Raw genomic sequence first — 23,822 nt, forward strand, 5'->3', positions numbered from 1 at the left:
CATCCAGTGCATTACAGTAATCAAATCAGGATTTCTGCATCATGTATAGACATCATTCTTATTTTTAGCAATGCTTAGAGGAGAAAAAGAGATGCTCCAACAACATTCTTACTGTAGGTTTCAAAATGTTTACTCAATATTTTAGGGGTGTTTTTACCTTCTTAACTTATATCCTTTCTCCTACTAATATATTAGTTGTAAAAGTGCAGTGTTTCTAGCATGAACAGCCTCCCTATGAAAATAATGTTAATCTAATTAATAAATTAGCAGCACACATACACTCCCAACTAAAAAAACTTTAAATACAGAAACAAAGCAGCTACATTGGAGTAATTCTATCTTCTTAAGTTTCCAAATCCAAGTTAAGGACAGTCCTTTTGTGAAATATATAAGATAAGAGTGTAAAATGAAAAACACATTAATACATTTAAGGATACCACAGACCTGCTGGTGGGTCCTAAATTAACAGTTTTTATTAATATAAGATAAGATAAGATTCCTTTATTGATCCCCATGTGGGAAATTCGAGTGTTACAGCAGCTCCAATACAGTGTAAGTACAGTAAATAGAGTAAATAAAATAGTGTAGAATAAAATAAAAATTATTTAAAAAAATATTAGCTATGAGATGCAATTATGATTATACATCTATATAATAAAACACAATATATTCTATATGTGAATATATACATACGTGTGTGTATAATGAAATGTAGAGTCCAGTGCTGGGAAAAAGGGTGGGGGGATCTTGAGTTATTATATGGGGGAAGGGGGGGGGGGGTGCTTGCTTGTCAGTGTGAGGACAGCCTGTGTATTCTGCTATTGTTATACAGTCTGATGGCAGAAAAGAACGTCTGAAGTGCTCTGTCTTGCTCTTTGATGGAATTAGTCTATGACTGAAAGAACTGCCCAGTCACCATAGTTCCTCATTGAGAGGGAGAGAAGGATTATTCATTTTATTTTTATATTATTACGGCCCTAATTTTGTCCGTTGTACTCCTCTCACATACTACCTCCAGACTGTCCAGCTGTAGACCCACAACAGAACTGGCTTTCCTCACCAGCTTATTTAGTTTGTTGGCATCTCCAGCCTTGTTGGCATGTAACAGCAAATCTTGGCGAAATACAGATTGAATATTGACACCTGTGTATTGTTTTGTGCTGTAACATTTAGCCATTTTAGCTTGTACTTAACCTTTATTCATCTTTAATAATGGTAAAACAGAGAATATCCCAACCACAATACATAAGAAGATCACCATGTTACTGGCTGAGTTCCCAAAAGGGCAAAGCCAGGCTGACGTAGAAGGAACTGCACTTTCAGTTACTCTGCACCTCCACACCGCCATTAGCGAAAATGGGCCCAGGTATCAAGTTACACATGATTCACTCTTAGGATTGTGATTGTTATGACTCCCAGTGAACAAGAATGTGTTAAATCATTAAAAAGAACATCCAAAGTGACTCACACACAAAAATAAGTCTCTTCCACTTCCACAAAATCTTAGCATGGCAAATTATGTAAGTTTATGTAAGTTTTGTGTGGCGGTCATGTAAGAATACATTTTAAAATGTTAAAAGTTTTCATGATGGAGAAAAACACTGATAAGCTTTACACCAATTAGACAGAGACATTTAAAAGTAAATGGAGGAGGAAAGTAAACAAACAACCTGATCCAAGTTAAAGGGAATGTTATTTCAAGCATACAGTGCGGCACCGTGGCTTGGTGGGTAGCACTGTTGCTTCACAGCAAGAAGGTCCTGGTAACTGGGTTTGATTCTCAGTTGGAGCGGTCCAGGTCCTTTCTGTGTGTCATTTGCATGTTCTCCCTGTGTCTATGTGGGTGTCCTCTAGGAGCTCTGGTTTCCTCCCACAGTCCAAAGACATGCAAGTGAGGTGAATTGGAGATGATGTTAAAATCCTAATAAATAAATCAATAATTTCAAGCATACAATGAATTTCACAGATTAAAAATCTTATACATTAACATTAACTCTTTGTTATACAGACAAATCATATATATATACTGTATATATACACAGTATATATACTGTATATACACCGCCTGGCCAAAAATATATATACACACATACACACACATATATAAATATATAAATATATATACATATTTACATACGTTTGCCATTGCTGAGACAAAAATGAATCTCTGTTTCAGCTTCAGTTTTAATTAAGCATTTTTATACCCTGCAGTTTCTTTTCCCCAAAACATGTAAATACATACCATGTACCAGGGTACAGAAGAAAGACGTGCGTCATAGTCTGACACAAACCACATCCTCAAACAAGAACAGATTTTTGCCACTTTGTGCACTCACACAGTCTCACTGATACTTGCACATTTACAGTTTTTAATATTAATAATGTTTTATTCGGCCTAAACTATATCATACCTGACCATGAGCTTGTTGGATTTGGACACTCCACCCTATATTTTTGGGAAGGCCAATATGTGTGTGTGTGTGTGTGTGTGTGAGCCTTTATCTACCTATTATATTTATCTTTCATTTGTAGTACACTTTAGTTTTCTAGTGCACTTTAAAGGCCCATCCAATCAATCCAGAAACAACAACTGTAAACTGAAAAGAGCAATTAAGCATACATTACATTTTAATTGTAACAGTTGAATAAACATTTTTAAATCTAGATAATAAATGTGTTTTTTATATAAGGCCATCACAACAGATTTGGTCTGCATACCAGACCTGACACCCTTCTTCATGCAACCCTCCTATTTCTATCTGGGCTTGGGACCGGCACTGAAAGCGTACTGACACTCAGTGAGCTTCCCAGTGGCTAGGCTGTTTCATTCGTCCCCTTTCCCACCCTGCTTTTGACATTAGCCAATCATGTTAATGCAGATGACAGACCAACCAATAGCACTGCTGAGATTCTAATTACTAAATGATTTATTTATAAATAATGAATTGCTAATTATAATTAGAAATTAGAAACCCCTCATTTCTAATTTTAAATCACTAACTGTTAAATCAATAACTAGGGCATTTGTCGACATTTTATCTTAATGTAACACACAAACTCTCTCTCTTTCACTCTCTCTCTCTCTTTGCTCAGTGCTTAGTGCTGATACTACTTGCAAGTGATCACTTCCTCTTTCTTCTGCTTCATCTACAGCAAACCAAAGATTGAGCCTTAATGCCAACAACAAAGATGCCGTTCTAAACCAGGGTATGAGCCTTACTAAGTATTAAGTTATATCTCTGCACTAATTGGATATTGCACTGGATGACTGGTGAGTGCTCTTCTTTATTCTTTATATCTTTTATTTTGATCATAAAGTGATCTGATAGTTGTGTATTTTAATGCTTTAGTTATACCAATAAATAAATACTAACCCACTCATTATGTGTATGTGTATTCTTGGAAATACATATTAATTTTGTGCATGGGTTATAAATTGCTGTGTTTCCATTCACACATTTTACTCTACTAAAATATTCTTTGAAATAATAACATATCTCCTTATGTTTATAAAATGTCAGCCCTACCCCAGTGATGGGAAAACAAAAAACAAAACAGTAAGCCATTTAGAAACTGAGAAATCAATAGTGTGGCATAATAGATGCACAGTAATGCCAGGCTCTCAGAAGCTAATGCATGAAACTTGGTTTGTATAAGGGTTTTGACTGGCCATTTGTAAAAGCATTTTTCAAGGTGAAAGAGATCAAACATCCACTGAAGGAATGAAACATTAAACAGAAATGGATTTTGCCTGCAGGGGTGTATCGTGTAACGGGAGCATCAAGAGACAATGTTTGGTAGTGCTTAGAGCAAGCTGACCACTGGTTTATGGGTTTTACATGTAAAAAAGGAAGTCTTGGACTCACACGCAAGTACAAAATCCATTATAATTTTTATATACTGTAACAACGTATATGACAAAAAATAGGTTCCATATACACATTCAAATCACTCTGTTGATTTATTATTATTATTATTATTATCATCTTATTATTATTGTTAGCTTATTATAAATGATGATTTAGCTTGAATAATGTATTATTAACTAGAATAATATAAATTATCTTGATTCACTAAATTCAAGCCAGACCTTAACAGATTTTTGCATGATTTACTTTCTTTATTATTATTATTATTATTATTATTATTATTATTATTATTATTATTATTATTATTATTATTATATTTTATGCATTTTTCTTCCAATTTAGCATAGTCAATTTGTCTTCCGCTGCTGGGGATCCCTGATTTTTTGCAGTCGAGGTGGGTATATTGCTGCTCACGCCTCCTCCAACCCATGCGCAGCCCTTAACAGAACCCTTTTTCACCCATGCACTCTGCACAAGCGCCTCTATCTGCCAGTTCTTTGCCATACAGGTCAGATAGACAGATTTCGAAATAAAGATGGGTTTGCTGGATGACAGAAAAATGTAAATTATTATATACAGTGGTACCTTGTAACTCAACGTCCCCTAAACTCAAAATCTTTGAAAGTCAATGCCCTTCATTTAGAAATTTGTACCCTTAAACTGAACGTTTCCCTTAAACTCAATGTGTTTTGTTTTTAAAAAATGTATTTTCAAATTATTAATGAAGTCGCTTTGTTCAGCGCTCGGTTTGAGCAGTGCGGTAATACTTCATCAAAGTGTGCATATGAGACGAATCTGCATTTGTGTGGAATAACCGTCAGATTCACAAGCTCCACATGTATCTGTGTTTATCTGGATTTTCATCACTGTTTCATTTTTAAACTTGTGTTACAGCACAGGGTGCTGAGAAAATTGTAAGAATCAGCTTTTTATTTCAGTGTTTTTATATTATATTTATGTTATTTTCATGTATATGTGTATAAGTGTCAAAAACAACCCCATTTTACATAAGCCTAAAATACATGTAAGTCTATGGGACCATGGTGCACCTTAACAGGTTTCCCAAACATCCTTATGGGAAAAAATACCTTGAAACTCAATGCCTACCAATTACATATTATAGGAGCATTTTACTAACTGTAAAACAAAGACAAAGCATGTTTAAGCCCCAAAGCAAAGATGCCCATGGTCATTCACAAAAAAGGAAGTATTTCTTTTTGATATGGCATGTTGTACTCAACCTCAGTTTTTTTATTCATTAGCTCCTTTTTCCATGTGATTGACAGACTCTATTGTGTACGATCTACACTATATAGCAAAAAGCATATATGTAATTTCTTAAGCTTGCTCAACATCCATGTCCACCAAGCTTAAGATTATATATGTATTTTGCTATATAGTGTAGATCATACACAGTAAAAATGAAAGCTGATGAAACAACTGAGGTTGAGTGAATGACTTATCAAAATTAATATACTTCCTTTTTTGTGATTGACCATGAGAATCTTTGCCGCTGAGCTTACATATGCTTTGTCTTCATTTCATTAAAATTATTATGGCTCCTACTTCGCAGCTATAGCAGTGGTTACTCTTCAGGCTTGTCACAAGATTTGTTTGTGGGGTTAAGGTCTGAGCTTCACACCAAGCTTGTCTTAATTGACCTTGTTTAGTGCCCTGGGGCAAGTAATGCTGGAACATTATTAGAAGAGGTGTCCATATACTTTTGATCATGTAGACTATATAGCTATTATGAAAAAAAAATTATACTTCACATACTCCATTAGAACCATATTAATAAGCATGTACATTTCATATAAATAACATGAATGATGCCTTCTTTCTTAGATTTGTAACACAGAAGCTGAAAGCAGTTAATTAATGAACAGTTGCATTGTTCAGCGCTCGGCTTGAACAGTGCGGAAATACTTCATCAAAGTGCGCATATGAGACGAATCTGCATTTGTGTGGAATAACCGTCAGATTCACTCTAAAAGCTCCACGTTTCTGTGTTTAGCTAGATTTTCCTCCTGTTTCACTTAATTAATAAGCATGTACATTTCATATAAATAACATGGATGCCTTCTTTCTCATTTGTAACACAGAAGCTGAAAGCAATGGACAAACCGAAGAAACTCTTCTTATTTGAGAAATATGACAGGACAGATAAGGAGGCATCAGCAGCCGGAGACGATTGTTTCCAGTCTGGAATGGGCTATTCAGAGAAAGCCAAAAAAACAATGGACACCAACATCACAACAGACTATGGCAAGATCTCCGGCGATGTCCAAATTAACCTGAGCTTTGTAAAGTAAGTCAAAGTCTAAAAGTAAGTAAAAGTAAGTAATTTAAGGTTGGCATTTTAGTTGGGGTCATATCATGTCTGTTTGGTATCTGTTTGGTATTTTTCCTGTAGTCAACAAGAAGATCCAGTTCTATATGATAAATTTGACATTGAGAGAATTTTTGATGCAGTGTCCAGCGGTGACATTGCTAGACTCAGTGGCTTGGAGGAGTATCTGAATAAAAACAACAAGAAGCTCACAAGCATGGAATGTAAGTCATTCGTACAGAACTTCTGTATTTCTACACACATAAAATAATCATTTTTTAAACAAATGATTTAAGTTTCAGTCTTAAATTGTTTAATCTTGCATAGATCGACCCAGTGGAAAAACAGCCCTGATGAAGGCCCTGCTCAACACTAAAAATGAACAGAATGATACAGTGGAGCACTTGTTGGAAATTGCAGAAAGGATGGGACATCTGGATAAGTTAGTAAATGCAGCATATACAGACCCCTACTATGAGGGTAAATATACTTGTTTTTTATGTAAAATTTGTATGTGTACAGTATACTTTTCATACTATTCATTATACTGTTATACTATTTGACCAAAGTATGTGGACATATCATATTTATTGAGTATTTCCTGGTATTTATGTAAAATCTATCAATTGCCTTCAATTTGGCATTTTCTAAGGAGGTCCATAAGGATATGGTTTGGCAAATTTAGTAGGATTAACTAGTGGCCTAAAAGAGGGCCATGCACAGTGCTTTTTTAAATAAATGGGCACAAAATTCCACTGACACACTTCATATGAATGCCCATGTTTTGGAATATTAAGGGACACGTTCTTATTCTTGTGTCTTGTGTTGTTTAAATCTGATGGTGGTACTTTTACTTTTTGGACATATATTACGGCAATATTAGTGATATACTGATATCTGAGTGATATATAAGGGCCAAAAGAATGTAGACTCCTGATCATGAGCCTGTTGCTTACTGGCCCTCCTTTATAGTTTTTTTTATTTAGTTTTTATTACACACAATGTTTCTGTTTGGCTGGTGCAGGACAGACAGCTCTTCATATCGCCATTGAAAGACGGAATAAGCACTTTGCTAGGTTGCTACTTGACAAAGGGGCACAAGTTCATGCAAAGGCATGTGGGAAATTCTTCCAGCCACATGGTGAAACATGTTTCTACTTTGGTAAGTCCATGGCAGGATGTTGACTTGATGACTTTAAAGATTTTGTTGTTTTTTATTGTTAAATAATAAAGTCTGTTTTTCCATAGGGGAGCTTCCACTGTGTCTGGCAGCCTGTACCAATCAAAGGGACATGGTAGACCTCCTTTTAGAGAAAAACGCAGACATAAGGCATACAGACTCTCTGGGCAATACAGTTCTTCATGCTCTTGTGATGGTGGCTGATAACAGTGATGAGAACACTGACTTTGTCATTTCTATGTACGATTACATTCTTACCAAGGATGCTGTCAAAAATCCAAAACATACCAAGCTGGAGGACATTGAGAACAATCAGGGACTTACACCTATCAAGCTGGCTGCTAAAAAGGGCAAGATTGGGGTAAGAGTCATTGTTGTTTGAGAGGTACTGTACATAATAGTTAGTAAGCTAACATTACCTATTCCTATTATCGTTCTACCTCTTTCTTTAGGATGTATCAAGTTTTAGCTGATGTTTACTCTGTTTGGTCAGTCATTTGGGTCAAATACCTAATATAAAAAAGGTTATCTGAGAGGCTTCTTATCTTTTTCATTAGTCTAAAATGTGGTTTCACTAGCTCATTAAGTAGCCAAGATAATTAAAGACTATTTCTGTGGACAGCGGTGGCCTAGCAGTTAATTCTAACCATCATTGCCAAAGCTGTGCTCCTGGACAAGGCTCTAAACCTTTAAATTATCAGCTCTATTATATACATCCCCTTAGATAAAAGTGTCTGACAAATAAATATATAAATCACACAGATTTGTATTTTCCCTTTGATTACATAATTAACGTATTTGGGGGAGAATTCAGAAAAGCTTAGTCCTTTATGAGCAAAGTTAGCTTAAGTCTGTGTCAGCAATAAAATACAGAGTAATCCAATAGTTTCAACATTCAAAAACAATTTGTCATTGAGTATTTGCAAGGATTTAAGGTATTTAACTCTCTACTAGGCAGCATGGTGGCTCGGTGGGTAGCACTGTCGCCTTCCAGCAAGAAGGTCCTGGGTTAAATCCCCAGGTGGGGTGCTCCAGGTCCTTTCTGTGCAGAGTTTGCACGTTCTCCCCGTGTCTGCGTAGGTTTTCTCCTGGAGCTCCGGTTGCAGTCAGGTTAATTGGAGACACTGAATTGCTTTGTAGATGTGTGTGTGTGTGTGTGTGTGTGTCTGCCCTATGATGGACTGGCGCCCCGTTCAGAGCATTACTGTGTGCCTTGCGCTAATTGAAAAGCTGGGATAGGCTCCAACACCCCCCGCGACCCTGATTGGATAAGCAGTTAAGAAAGTGAATGAGTGAGAACTCTCTACTAACTCTCTACAGTTTGTATTAACATAAGAATAATCAGGAAATTGGAATTTCTCAGAATTTCCTGAATCCTTTCAAAATATGATGTACAGTTGATGGTGGGAAACCTAAATCAGTTGCATTCTTGTGAGAAATTTTTTTTTTAAACTGATTTACAATTCTCTCACAAAGTTTGACACAAAGTAGTGAGTCAAGACCCAACTTTGGTGGATCCTCCTTTTATACCCAATCATGATACCCTTACCTGTTACAAAAACATTCAAGTAAAAGAACAAATTACAGATTTTTGTTTTAATTGCATACAATTTGTACCACCTGTTCCGGAGTTAATGTTAAAGTAAATGTTACGTCTATGCACTTGTGTCCTGCTCTTTTACAGGATGTTAAGCAGACACTAACCTATAGATTTCGACTAAAATGGGTCTAAAAGCATTTAATGTTTTTAAATTTGTTTTTACCAGTTGTTTGAACACATTCTGCATCGTGAGTTCCAGCAGAAAGAGTGCAGGCATCTGTCCCGAAAGTTCACAGAGTGGGCTTATGGGCCTGTGTATTCCTCACTGTATGACCTGGCTTCACTCGACACCTACGAGAAAAACTCTGTCCTGGAAATTATTGTCTATGGCACAGAGATACCTGTAAGGAAAATGTTTTTATTACAATCTTGTAACAAACTGGTGTGTTTAATTGTTGAACATTTTTATACTTCTTATTATTAGATTTAAATATTTTTGTAGGAACTAGTGTGGACAGAATATCATATTAAAGACAGTGGCTGTACGTTGGAGCTCTGTTCACTTCATCCCAAAAAATTAAGTCAAAAACCCATTTTAGAATCTTGTAAAAACCTTTTCAGAGATAGGATTCTGTTACAGCCTCAAAGGTGTTGGAGAAATATATGTCTATGGTTTTTGGTCATGGGTCTACATAATTGACAATATAGTGTATTTTAAGTCATTATAACTTATATTCTTGGTCAGATGTTGATGCTATGGTCTTGTTTCAGAATCGTCTAGAGATGCTTCAGATTGAACCTCTTAATAATTTGCTGGAGGAGAAATGGAACAGATTTGCCTTCGGGATGTTTGTCTTTAAGGCTGTTGCTTATTTGTTTTACCTGATCATCTTCACACTCATCTGTTACTACCGAAAAGAAGGCCCGGTAAGTTTGTGGGTTTGTCCCATGTCACATTATCAACCAGACAATTATTGTTTTTGGAAAATCTTCTAATTTTATGAATTAGAACTTAAAGACTTTAGATTAATGCAGGATGATTGGAAGATTTCAAAGCCCAAACTTACCCTGCTTTGTTGGTGGGATAATCAAATTTTTTTATTTGTTTGTTTTATCCAGCCAAAATTTTCAATTGAGAAGACAACTGAAGGCTATCTAGAGCTAGCGGGTCAAGTCTTCACAACTATCGGATCGCTGTATTTCTTCATTAGAGGGGTGTGTATCCAAATTTTCTTGGTTTAAAAATTGACAGAAAAAAGACTTGTAAGGTTGGTGAAATGAACATCAATAGCCTTCAATATGATAATGGCACAACATTCAAGTAAGAGAACAGAGTAAAAACAAAAGTCATGACAACAAACCATTACAAAGCCTGAAGAAAAATCTGGAGAAACACCATCCACATGGTCACACACTACTTTTTCCCTCTTCTTTCAGCTGATTGACATAACAAGAAAGCGTCCGACACTGCAAGCACTGCTGATAGATGGGTGTTCTGACCTGCTTTTGTGAGTACTACTATACTATATTTAAGCAATAGAATGTGAAAGGAAGTGTGTCATTGCAAGGAATGTCATGAATGTGATTCGGTTGCAGCAGTGAGCCAAGGCTTTTATACAGCAGGTTTGCTTTAACTGTTCTACTGTATAAGAATAAAGAAATAAATAGTGTTTGACATATGAATCACTGTGTGATTACCATTTCTTTTTCTAATTACTTCATTAATATAGTCCCATCCTGTAAGCTACATTGTTATAATAATAACAATAATAATTATAATTTGTTGATTTGTTTATATTTCTACCCTTTAACTGAAAGCAGTCACAAGTGACGAGTAGTTTTATCATAATTTTAGCCATACACAGTGTTCAGTGCACAGAGAGGTGAAATGGTAGAGTAGAATTTTGGCTCTAGTGGGTACAGGTTGAACTACAGTAGTGAATATTGTTTTCCCCACAACTCTACTATCATAATATGCAAACCATTTAGCAGGAGAGTATTACCTTGTGTGTCTATAGTGTGATTAGCAGAACAAATGCTAACAATCCAGCTCACATTGGTCTTTTCAGACGCTGGATTATAATTTTGATTAAATGAAACCTAAAAACATCAGTGCTACGTTTTATTTAAAATAACAGTGACAGTAATTTGACATTTTTCTTGGCTTGATATGTATCTGTTGGTGCTGTAGTTTTTTTCAGGCCATGTTCTTTCTGATCTGTGTGGCGCTCTATTTTGGTAAGAGACAAGAGTATCTGGCCTTTCTGGTCATTTGTCTGGCTCTGAGCTGGGTCAATCTACTCTACTTTTTCAGAGGATCCCAACACATGGGCATCTACAGCGTTATGATCCAGAGGGTGATTGCCATTCTCCTTTTCTAAAGTTAATAGTAACTAATAGATTTTTTAAATGTTTAGCGTAATTGAAATGTTTACTTTTGTCTTATGTTGACAAATGATCGTTCATTTTCTGGTTTAACCATGGTTCTTAAAGTAAGTGAAAGATCACCAGGTACCTTTAGTACCTTTCATAGTACCTGTCTTCTTGCCACCTGAGTGACTGAGATGTAGAACCGTGTAACCAACAGTTACCTTATTTATTTTATATATGTATACTGTATATACTTCATATATAAGTACATAAGTTATCTTTTAGGCTATTTGTGGCTGTATACCAAAAACTGACACAAGTGCATTGCAGTGCATCATGACTGAAAATAACACACAGTCCATCAGGAGAGTGGCACACTCCTTTCTGAGGATCACAAGGTCTTGCAGGGTCACTCAACCATATGTGGGCATAATGATGCAATATTCATGGCCACATTTTTGAAAAAGATCCAAAAAGATGCCAGAAGGTGGCAAAATAATAAGTTATATTATTTGCATATACTGTATGTTAGCTTATAGCTAAGGTATTTTTTACTCTTAATGCATGTGGACACAAAAGCTCCAAAAAAGAATAAATATTCGAATCTCATTGACATCATTAAATGAAAAATACTATTTTTTAAAAATCATTAGGAGTATTCTACCTAGAGTCTGTGAGTGAACCTCATGTGGGGGATTCTGTTGCTAACATGATTCTAAGGATTGGCTTACATGTACTCACTTCTCCCATTCTGTTTGACTAGATGATCCTTAGCCACATTCTGCGCTTCCTTTTCGTCTACATCGTCTTCCTTGTTGGATTTTCAGCAGGTACATTTCACACTAGAATTTCTCTCTCTGCGGTAGTCCTGCCAGTCACTAAAGCATGTTATTTTTACCCTCTGTACAGCTGTGGTGACTCTGCTTGAGGAGGGAAACTCACCTGATGTACAATCGCGGAGAGGAAAAGGTCGTTCTATGTTCATAGACGACCCAAACAACACAGGCTGCAAGAAGCCCACTTACAATGACTTATCCTTCACCATTCTGGAGCTCTTTAAGTTCACCATAGGCATGGGTGACCTGGAGTTCACAGATAACTATCAATATAAACACATATTCTACGTGCTGCTCATATCGTACATTGTGCTGACGTACGTTCTGCTTCTGAACATGCTGATTGCCCTGATGAACAAGAGTGTGGAGGAGATGTCCGAGGAGAGTGCCAGAATCTGGAAATTACAGGTATAAAACCTTAGTTTTATTAGTTTAGGAGCACAAATTGCTAACAGGTGATAAAAAACAATAATGTACAATATATTAAATGCTTATAAATGTGTACCAACAGTTTGGGAAAGTTTATTTACTGTTTCAGCTTGAAGGTGCCACTGTGAGATCCATAAATTCATGAGTTCCTGGAAATGTTGGTACTGGGGCCCAAATTAAAGTGAAATGTTTATAGAACATTCACATAAAACCATTGCAAAACAAATGGGTCATGGTTAACCACTTTGTGCTGAACTTTCCTGAGAGAATAGTCAAAAATATTGCAAATAAATAAATAAATAAATAATATTTTCACCATATACCATGCATAGTATTGTAAACAGATTCGGGGAATCGGAAAAAAAATCCCGGTATGTACAAGGGATCTTCAAAAAGTTTCCGCACTTTTATATTTTCTTTGGAAACAGTGAGGACAGGAGGAGCAGTAATTGGTCGTGTTTGAGAGACCGAGAGCCATCTGATTTCCACCTTTTTGGACGCTCAAAGAAGCTTTAAGGGGAAGAAGATTTTCATGTGATGATGATGTGAAAGCAGCGCTGCATCAGTGGCTACGTGCTTAACCAAAAACATTTTGCCGATGGCATTAAAAAGTTGGTAAGACGCTGAGAAAAATGCATAGGAAGGTGATGTAAAAAAGTGATGTCATTTGGTTTTGAAATTCTTCATAAATAGAGTTAAAATAGTGCGGAAACTTTTTGAAGAACCCTCGTATAAAGCAAGGCTAGAAACCACAGTCAAAGTGTGTGACTTTCGAGCCCTCAGACAGCTTTGCATAAGAAATTGTCATGCTTCTGTGATAAATATAGCAGCGTACTATGGAAAAACATTGTAAACTTAAAACAGTTGGTCACTTCATTATTTGAATCCAAACCTAAGCTTGTTTTTGGGAGAAAACAGATGTTGATTGCTCTGTGCCAAAAGTAAAAATTACCATCCTTTCTCTCTTACTTTATTGTCCTACAATTACTTTTTATTTACTAAGCAGGTAAACGGGTAACAAGTGGGTTCACCATTATGTGCCAAACCTCCTAAAGGAATCCTAAAATCAGTTTAAAAGGATTATTTCTCAACACAAAATTGGAAAATAATAAATAAATAATAAAAATTTTTTTACTGTCAACCATACATAAAATTATAAAAAGATATTTGTAGGGCCAGGCTTGAAACCATTGTCAAATATGTGTGGTTTCTCTATGCCAGATGTGAAAAGGACTTTATTTACTATAGTTAAACATGTTGCCTGCACTCGAAAACTTTAAGTTTTAGATATCTAACCATGAGCTTGTTGGACCTCACATTCATTAATATGTAATTAATATGAAACTATAACAACCTTTTCTCTGCTAGAAAGACTTACCACATAAATCTTTGAGTGTGTCTGTAGAATTCTAAGCCTGTTCATTTAAAAGAAGGCTTTATTCCAACAGTTTTTGTGCAAAGGGTCTTCCTCAAACTGTTGCCTCAAAGTTTAAATTTGATTTTGAAAAACCTGTTAGCAATTTGTGTAGCAGAAACACCTAAATCAATGGTGTTCACATATGTCGTTCAGACCATACAGTGTAGTAAATGTTAATCAAATTTTATTGACATTTTATTAATTGAGATTTTATTATTTGACCAAGTCTTTAATCTTGCAATGTTTGTGATCTCACAGCGTGCCATCACAACCTTGGACATTGAGAGAAGTTTTTGCTGCCTGAAGACAAAGCTACGCTCTGGAGTGAAGAGAAACCTGAGCCAGAAAGAGGAAGAAGATTGGCGTTGGTGTCTCAGGTTGAATAAAAAAAAGCTGTAACCATAATTAGCATTCATTGGTGATATACAGTGTTTTGTCAGACATTGTCCTAAATAATGAGATATTGGTGTAAAGTTGTGCATAATAAGGACCAGAAATGGGCTATTCCTTAGATTCATGTCTCTAATCATGTATAGTCAATGTTCCTGGACAATCTGCCTTGTCTATCCTAAGCAGCTAGTTTATTTAAGATGTTACAGAAATCAACATGCAGTTGCTGGATTTCATAGATTTCTGAATTAACTATTAAATTAGTGGAATATTTATGAGAAAAACACATTCTGTTCTTACTAGTGACATAAAACATCTACTGAATGAGATATTGTGGGTTGTAGATGCGCCCTGCCATACTATAACACATTTTAAATCCATGTTATTTGTACACATTTAAATGGAAATTATATGCTTTTAACTTAGCAGCAAGAGTTTAGGGGGTCTTTTCTTGTTCCAGCATGGCTTCCTGTGCTATAGATCTATAAACACATGAAGGAAAGCTTGGATTAAAGAAACTTCAGTGACCCCACTCTTTTTAATTAATACCATTTGGTTTTTTTTAATGGGATGTCCGACAAGCTCATGGTCAGGTGTCCAAATACCTTTGACCTTATAGTGTCCTTAATCTGTGTTAAAGCAGAGCATTCCAAGCAGAAAGGTCGTGATGTTGCATTAATGACACACATGCATGCACATTTTGCAGAATGTGTGAGCAATTTAATTGGTGTTAAAATGCTGCAGAGAGGGCAGGCAGTAATCGACACATGGCTCAATGTCTCTTGCAGAGTGGAGGAAGTCAATTGGAAGAAATGGAACCACAACCTAAGCATCATCAGCGAGGAACCTGGGGATTTTAGCAGTGACATATCACCTCAGACAGGTACTCATATGTTATTTTAGGAATAATAATCTTTATCCCTAAACAAGTTAAACCTTAAAATACATAAACATTTGACTATCATTTTCCTCAGAGTACAGCCAGGGTGGGTTTCTGCGCAACCTCAGCCTACGCAGGTCAAGGAATCGCTCAGAACAAGGACATGAGCTAAAACCCCTCAAATCTATTTTAGAGTGACCCCCTAAATACTAAACTGTCTATGGTTGTCGTGCTTGTGTATTTATTCAGGTCTATTTTTAAAATGATGGAAGCTTTGGAGGACAGGCTTCACTGTTCATCATAGGCTCTCAAATGTTGTACTGTTTTAACTGAGGTCATTAAACAAGATAAAGAATGTATCTAATGTGTGAATTTGCTGCCCTCTTTTGGCAAGATGTGGAATTACTGCACAAACCAAATACAGTAGTTGATAGGTTTAATGCTAGAATCTGTTAGTGTATGGGGAGTTTGGAATCTCCTCTTGTTATCATGTCTGTTTATTTTATCTTGAAATGCACTTAGCTGGAGTGACTGCTGTAGATTTCCTGCACACAATGTCCCCAACACCCAGATGTTTCAGAACATCTGTAGTGATTAAATGAATGTACAGATGAATTAATGAATCTTGATATATAGCTGGATATATACTTGTTATACTCCACGTGTTATTTATGTAGTTACCCTGGATATTGTATGCAAATGAGATGTTTTATAGATGTTAATATTTGTTTGTACAGTTGTAATACACGTGGCCAATAAACAATATTAAGAATGTGTCTGTAATATCCATTGTGTGGCTTTTCTGCCCTCTTTCGGTAAGGTGTGGAATTGCCAACAAACACAAACAAACACCGGTTTGCCATTAGAAGTGTGTTAGAATTCCTGTAGAGCTAAACACAACGTTATGAATTCCATTTTTAAGCATATTTGGGTGGCAGACACGTTATTTATCTTTTAGTTATTTCTGTGTTGATATTTAGGTGGTCACTACATAGGCTAAATGTAGCATCTGTTAAATGTTACTGGGTCAATGTTCTCCTCATGTTACCAACACTGTCCTATATGTAGAACATACTGATTTAGCAACATTTTATATCGACTTCATTTATTTCCAAGGTATTAATCAGCACAAAAAACACTTTTTTTTATTTAGTTACTTAAATTTTGTTAGACTTCCAGTTCATAGATCCACAGTGTAAAATATTGCTGTTCTGATCAATATCAGCAAAATATTCATTCATTTATTGTCTGTTTTACCATCACTTTATCCTGGTAATAAATATGCTTATAAATGTTGTAATCTATCTAGGTTGGCCAATCCAGGGTTGATGTACAACTGACAACATTTGCTAAATGTTTTTCCTTTGAGAGATAATGGCTCTCACTGTGGTTTAGTTGAGTCCTAGGTCATAAGAGATGTTAAACCCTTTCTGCTTAGCATAGTGGAATAGGAAAAAGAAACATTTTTACACATTTTACACCAAATTTATTTGCCTAAATTCAAGCCTAGTTGTGTTCAACTAGCCAAAGTGCATGTTTTTAATGGTTGTAATGACTTATTACTCAAGTTGTTTTAGCGTAATACCAAGCAGACATGTTCACAAATAACAAGTCCGAGTCAAGTCACAAGTCTTTAGGTTAGAGTCTGAGGCAAGTCATGAGTCATATAATATACACAAAACATATATTGGAAATGTAGCGTAGAAACAAATAATTAGGGCTGTCGAAGTTAACGCGATAATAACGCATTAACGCGACCTCAATTTAACGCGATTAAAAAAAATAGTGCCGTTAACGCAGATTGTAGTTCATGTTGACACTTGACTGGTAGAACCAACGTTTTAATGTCGGACTTGCCACCGTTTTTCATTTGCGGTTTGTTAACATAATGTAACCGATCGTCGTAGTGATGTACTTGCTTAATAAAGAAATAAATACACGCTATATTCACAAGTTGTCGGGAGCAAAACACTTTATTACACTTAATTAACTTCTTCTTCTATACCGAATACCGGAAAGCTGAGTCAAGCACGTTAGTTCATGAACTATGGAAGCCCCAAAGGGTCAAAACACACTCACTTCGTGTAGAAACGTCCATCAAACCATTGTCACGATACAACCACAGAAAAGTCTGATACAATAACTACGCCTTATCCCACCTAAAGCACCGCTGATCTAGTGTTTGCTGATGGAGAAATTCTAACCTACAATCTGACATTTACTGCCTAGTATGTGAGTGAATAAAACTCCCTTACAGTTTTCTCTTGTCCCAGCAGTTTTTAACATCAGTACATTTAGCATAAAATGTGTTCACCATTTTAATTGTAACATTTCACTTAAAAATCCTTGTTTTCTATAACATTTACACAGATTTTTTCGAGAGATTAATCGCGATAAAAAATTTTAATCGTTTGACAGCCCTACAAATAATACGTAAGTTTAGATAAAAAACAACAACAGATTAGCAACCGTATTTTGCCGTTTTACTTTCCTAGGTACAAGTTAAAAGCTTAAACTGATACGTTTTGTTTTCATTGCAAAACAAAAGTGCACAGTGGCCAAAATCCAAAAACCATAACCACTGCTTACCTTAGCTTATGTTCTTCCAGATGCTATTAAATTTATAACCGTGTGTCCCATTAAGAATATAATCTGTTAGTTTGTAAATGTGCTTATAATTAAAAACCTCCAAACTTTTCCCAGTTGTGAAGTAAAACACTAATTCGTTAGAAAGCCAATCAGGCGTTTCAGAAAGCAGTTCTTCCAACCATTAGCACCAATTCTGTAGGAGCGTTTCATTCACCCCAGTTGTTCCTGTGAAGTGCACTACGTAGGGTATTCCACCATTTTAAGTGAGATTTCAATCCAAAGGAGGGAGTAGGGAGCGACGCTTCATCACTATGCCGGAAGCTGGCTGGAACATTTACCCATTGCGTGCGTTGCGGGTTAAAACGGCTAGAGCGTCATTAGAGAGCAGAAAATTACACAATCAGAATGATGGATCATACATATATATGATTGTCACACGTAACTAATGTTAACACATGCTGCTCACTTTTGTTGTCTACAAGTCATTTTTTGTGAGTCATGAGTCGAGTCCGAGTCATTTGAAATGAGTCCGAGTCGTGTCTGAAGTTGCTGTGTGTGTGTGACTTGTGTCTCAAGTCCCCATCTCTGAAATCAAGTAATATCAATATCAATTAAAGGCAAGCAAAAATGAGGCAATTACAGTTTGACACCACTGTATGTAGATCGCACCCCAAAAAAGCTACACCAAACATAAATTAGAACTTTATTTTATTATTACAATATTACAAAAAGAGTAGCACAACTGTCCACACACTCTAGTTTTCATTCATTCATTCAACGGCCACAGAGTGACGTATGAGAAAGTCTTCTAGAACCTTCCTCCATTTCACAGCTATAGCAAAAAAACAACAGAAAACTTATTTAAATAACAAGAAAAAAAAGAGCTTATAATTATAAATAGTCACAAATTGCAAAACTGAAGCTTTGAAACTTGGAATAAAAAGATTCTTGTTACAGCCCAGAACTACACATTGCTATAAAACATAATTACGATAAAATATTATTCTTTTTTCTTCGTTTTTCATTCTAAGGAATTGCTTTTCTATTCAACAAAAGCTTTAGTTAAGAAAAATAAACAAGGAAAAATTGCTATTCCTTTATAGTCATTTTTATAATTATCAGTATTATACGTTTCATAATGACCATGCTTGTTTTCAAAGGAAAGTCCAAGGACCAAATACTTAAGGCTTCATAAGGGCTGTTCCAAAGGGAGGCAAGCCAAGTGGGTTTTGGCAAATCCAACCAACCCACCCATCCACCCACCCACACACACACACACACACCTACCAATCACTCCCGCACAAACCACACCCATATTCACACATTCATTACACTTCATAAAAGTTACAGTAGTGTAGCGGATTAGCCAGTGTACAATAAAATAATCGATTCATCTGCTGAATGAATTTCACCCCTTAAAAAGTCCTCCTTGATTTACCCACAAGCAATCTTGCAAGTGATCAATTTGGTCGATTCGGACATTTAATTCTCAGTATCAGTAGCAAGCTATTTCAGTAAACTCACCCCCCATCCCCATTAAACCAAACACACAAATACAAAATAAAATTAAAAACACACAACTGAATAATTTCAGTCTCAATTTGGTTCATAGTTTATAGTTAGTTACGAAATAATAATTAGTAACAATCCACAACTCTGCAGTAGTAAGTTTAGTCCTGCTAACCTTCTAACAAAATCCATCTACGTCTTCAATTCAAGTAATGTTTTTTTTTTTATATATATATATTAATTAAGATAAAATAACATCTGCTTGTTGATACACTACATGGCCGACTGTATGTTTACACTGACCATGAGCTTGTCGGACTTCCTTTTTGAAATCCCATCCTATTCTATTCCAGAATCTTAAGCCTGGACCAGCAAGTGTATATGTAAAAGTTTGTGCCCTATCGGTCATTAATCAGTCATAAGGTCAGACACCAATGATGAACCAGACGGTTTGGCTTGCAGTTAGTTTCAATTCATCCCATAGGTCTTCAGTGGGCTTAAGGTCTGGACTACACCAAGGTCTGCAGGCTACACCAAACACTTCTTACCAAGCCAAGGAGTCCAAGGAAGTGTCTGTGGAGCTCTGTAATCAAACTGTGGCTAGTCATAGATCAGGGTATAGGTATGAACCAATCTAAGACTTTGAGTGTTCCTAGGAACACAAAGGCATCAATGACTGGCACAAGACTGAACCTTTCTAGTTGGACATACAGGGTCTGTTCGAAAACATAGTGAGCTCTACATAGACGCATTTTACGTCATCCTATGCGCTCCATAGAAGAAGGCTGTCTGAATTCTTAGATGCTTTCAAATGCTGCCTAGTAAGGTACCTTAAATTTGACTGGTATTTTGACTGAATAACGAGCGAGCATCCGATACTTCTTTAGGGGTGAAGACAATCCCAGCATTCAGTGCGGCACAACTTTTCTCACAAAAAATTACAAAGTACTCTGTGGGCGAATGCGGAGCAACGAATGTTCTTCAGGTTCGTCAGTGACAATTTAACCATTTTTGGTACATGGAGAGAGACGTTAATTGACATGCTAGCATGTTGTGCCACCTCATCCCATTGGTTTGAATGACATGGGGCTAATTTTGTTAGCTTAGTAAGCAAAAATTAATGTAATCACTGTCTAAGTAGTGCATCTGAATAACCTGCTTTATAAGTCGATGTCTTATTAGAATTCTCTCAACTTAGCAAGCTGCCTAAGGTTTTCGAACAGACCCACAGTCAAATGGGCACCTGGGCAAGTAGGGCCTTGGTCAGAGAGGTAAAAAAGAACTCAATGAGCCAACTATCTATGCAACACTCCATAAACAGACTGGCACAATGGAAGCCATTGTGGAATGAAAGACGTATGAGCAGGCCATATTAAACCTATTAGCAAAAAATTACAAATGCAGAAATGCATTCGTGTTTGGGAATATATTTTACAGGGAACACTCAAGAGAATGGCTAAATGTGTGTGGTAGCCCGATCAAATCCATGACAGTTCCATTAATAATCTAAAAACATGATGAATCCAGATCAGCATCTGCTGGTTTTAAGAGAACAAGAGATTAAAATCTAGATGTTCTCCAACTTTTTTCCACGAGTAAGCTGGACAAACCAATCAGACTCGCCAGATCCCAAAACATTATCCTGATGTGTACTTTACTGAGGTTCCTCAACAAACATTCTGGCTGGAGCATAAATTCCTGCCAAGAGTTAATCATTCATGGTTAATGGTGCCAGACGTAGACTTAACCTGCCCAAGGTCTCCAAGTCTATAGTCAGTAACTGCACAAACAGATCTAATAAAAGTACCTGGTGCTTATCAATTACAAATTATTTCCAATAGCCCCATGCAGACAGCATGCCAGTGCACTATTACTGGTAGGCCATGCATGATATGATGCAGGGACGCCATAAAACACCAACAAGCCAGTCCTGAACTGTCATGTATCTACTTTAATAGAAGTGTGCACTTTAATAATGGTGCCTAGACCGAATGAGCCTACCCGTCTGTCACGTACACGTTCTTCTGCAAAAATCACACAGCCTCCTGATTAATATGTGTATCATTACACAAATTCTTAAACCAATGAGACTGAGGGATCTGAAGTGATAATAGAGGACTAAGCACAAAGCAAAACCAACACTTAATTAAAACACTTCCTTTTGGAAAATTGATCACTTGCAAGAATGACGATTAAAAGAAGGAAAAAAAATGAAAACACTGCTCTGTTAGATGTGTTCAAGTCCTGTATAACACCAGCGATCGCTTTCTTCTTCTTCTTCTTCTTCTGAACTGAATCCTTTATGTAAATAAACATATAGTGATGCTTTCCAGCATATCATCCGTTTAAGACAGAAAGGGCATGAAAGGAGATGACTGCGCTAGGGCATCTGCACTAGACAGAAACGGTGAGCAGAGCCTGTGTGTCGGAGCTTATCTGTACCCTGGGTGCTGACCGTGAGTCATGGGGGGAGGCCTGGCCATCTTCCCCATCAGGCCAAGATTCTGATCTCGGAAACAGGGCGTCTGGAAGTCCCCTCCCATGTAATCTGCGGCTTGCATCAGATTAGTATGTCCCACCATGGCTCCCCCTGCCACGCCTGTTGGCCGGTAATGGGCCGTCGCTCCCGCCGGGGCACAGTCCACCCCTGGGGTGTGGTTGGTACTGCCTGATCCGTTGCCTGTGGGGACGTGGAAAGGCACGGGCATATCCTGTGAGCCTGAACTGTCGCTGTTGGGTGTAGGGAGAATACTACCCCACACAGGCACCTGGTGGTAGTACTGGCCGTTGGCGTAGTGCGCCACGGTGCCGGGTGGCATGCTCCCGTTGTTATTGTTGACAACCGGCGGCGAGGGTGTAGGTTTATCCATGAGGGGTTTGAGTGCATAAGGCTGCCCAACACACAACTCTGATGGGTAGGTCATGCTTTTACACAGGAAGCCTGGGTCTCTTGGGGCAGGTTTGCAAGAGTGCCCAGGGCCGTCTGAGACTTGTTGCAAGTGTACTAGCTGATGCTGGTTCCATGACCTCATCTGCTGCTGCTGTTGGTGGCAAACCGGATGCTGTTGGTGGTTCTGTTGATGCTGTACATGTTGCTGCTGTAAATCATTGTGATACACTGCCATCCTGTTTACACTGCCCATGTTGTGAGCAGGTACTCCAACACCCAATGGGGCAGCCCCCGCTGCTTTATCTGGGCCTCCGATGGTGCATGAGGCGTGCCCAAGGCCCGGAGGTACAGCACTGGAATGCCCGCTGTGCATGGCCACTCGGGAGCTGGCGTTGATAAGCAAGTTGCGACTTATGGGACTAGGATTGGCGATCTGTCCTTCACACATAGACGTAGCCCCAGCTCCTTGGGCCCTAGCTTGGCAGAACTGGTTAATCTGGTGCACTATGGTGCTCAGGTCAGCCTGGTGACCCTGATGCAAGGCGCCAGCCATGGAGAGTGGAATGGTTGAGGTAGAAACAGTCACATTGGGAGGGGCATCGGCATCTGTGAGTTTCCTAGCACCACCCTGCAAGCCTGGAGGAGGCTGTTGCAGGTGATGCTGCTGCTGTTGGAGCAAAAGAGCAGAGGGAGGCTGAGGACCTGGGTGACCATGAGGAGGGAGATGAGAAAGAGGCTGCGTCCTGCTCATGCTCTGTGGGTTCTGAGACATAGCCGATGACGGATGATGCCCGAGTCCGTGGTGTTGCTGCTGAATCGACTGGATAGGTTGAGCGTGTTGTTGCAGACCTTGCTGATGGTGAGGAGGTCTCTGAACAGGCTGAGGCGCATGCTGAAGGGTTAAAGTGCTTGATGCTGGGCCGTAGGAGCTTCCAGGGGCGCTCATTGTCGCACGAGTACCAGCAAAGTCTTTGACGATGCCCTTGGGTATAGGAGCCTTGACGATGGCCAGAAGGCCAGCCTTGGCTGCAGGCTGCAAAGGGGGATAGGGGCTGTAGCGAGCACCACCCGCGTCCAGACCGTTGACGGTGCGCCGGACGTGGTTGCGCTGTGGGACCTTGACGCTGTTGGGGAAGATTTTGATAGTGAGCGGGCTGTTGGCCACCTTCTTAGCATAAGCGTCGAGGTCCGCAGGGGTCGGATACTGGGCTGATCTCATCCTCTGTGTAGTGTCCCCTGGAAAACATAATAAAGGGAACAGATTTATCATGATGGAACTGGATGGAACTGGTTTAACGACAGGCAGGTCCTTAATGAACTGGAAGAGAAATTAAATCACAGAGCACCTTGGGTAAGCTGAAACAGGATGTCCTAATAATTTAATGTTCCCCGTTTAAGCTGGCCACAAAAAAGCCTCTGACATCTGGCCAATTCACTGAGTCATCATGGTCTCGGGATGAAGGAGACATCACATTAGCTGGAAGGAACCCCATTTTTAACTTCAGTGCATTTTTAACATGCTGCTCTTTCAATAGTCTTTTGTATTTTAAGAAACGATATTTATTACTAACACATTGACGTAGCCCCAGCTCCA

At 37.9% G+C, this 23,822-nt stretch overlaps 2 protein-coding genes across 5 annotated transcripts in view; one reads left to right on the top strand and one right to left on the bottom strand.

Moving 5' to 3' along the window:
• The first annotated feature begins 5,983 nt into the window (after positions 1 to 5,983).
• Positions 5,984 to 15,993, top strand: LOC134303196 (transient receptor potential cation channel subfamily V member 1-like). Its single transcript, XM_062988529.1, is given in 15 exon segments — positions 5,984 to 6,195; positions 6,283 to 6,422; positions 6,526 to 6,678; positions 7,223 to 7,360; positions 7,447 to 7,739; positions 9,145 to 9,321; positions 9,690 to 9,845; positions 10,038 to 10,133; positions 10,356 to 10,426; positions 11,110 to 11,275; positions 12,052 to 12,118; positions 12,198 to 12,532; positions 14,229 to 14,347; positions 15,149 to 15,243; positions 15,335 to 15,993. Coding segments are annotated over 15 exon segments (2,322 nt in total). The 3' UTR covers positions 15,439 to 15,993.
• Positions 15,994 to 18,519: 2,526 nt separating this feature from the next.
• The window catches only part of fam222ba (family with sequence similarity 222 member Ba), an 83,580-nt gene continuing 78,277 nt past the window's right edge, over positions 18,520 to 23,822 (bottom strand). For all 4 annotated transcript variants that reach the window (XM_062988689.1, XM_062988688.1, XM_062988690.1 and 1 more), the window contains one exon: positions 18,520 to 23,464. In XM_062988689.1, the coding sequence (XP_062844759.1) occupies positions 21,771 to 23,464 (1,694 nt within the window). In that variant the 3' untranslated portion in view covers positions 18,520 to 21,770. The remainder of the gene's footprint in view (positions 23,465 to 23,822) is intronic.

Source organism: Trichomycterus rosablanca, chromosome 26 (genome assembly GCF_030014385.1).
Source record: "Trichomycterus rosablanca isolate fTriRos1 chromosome 26, fTriRos1.hap1, whole genome shotgun sequence".
Taxonomy (NCBI): domain Eukaryota; kingdom Metazoa; phylum Chordata; class Actinopteri; order Siluriformes; family Trichomycteridae; genus Trichomycterus; species Trichomycterus rosablanca.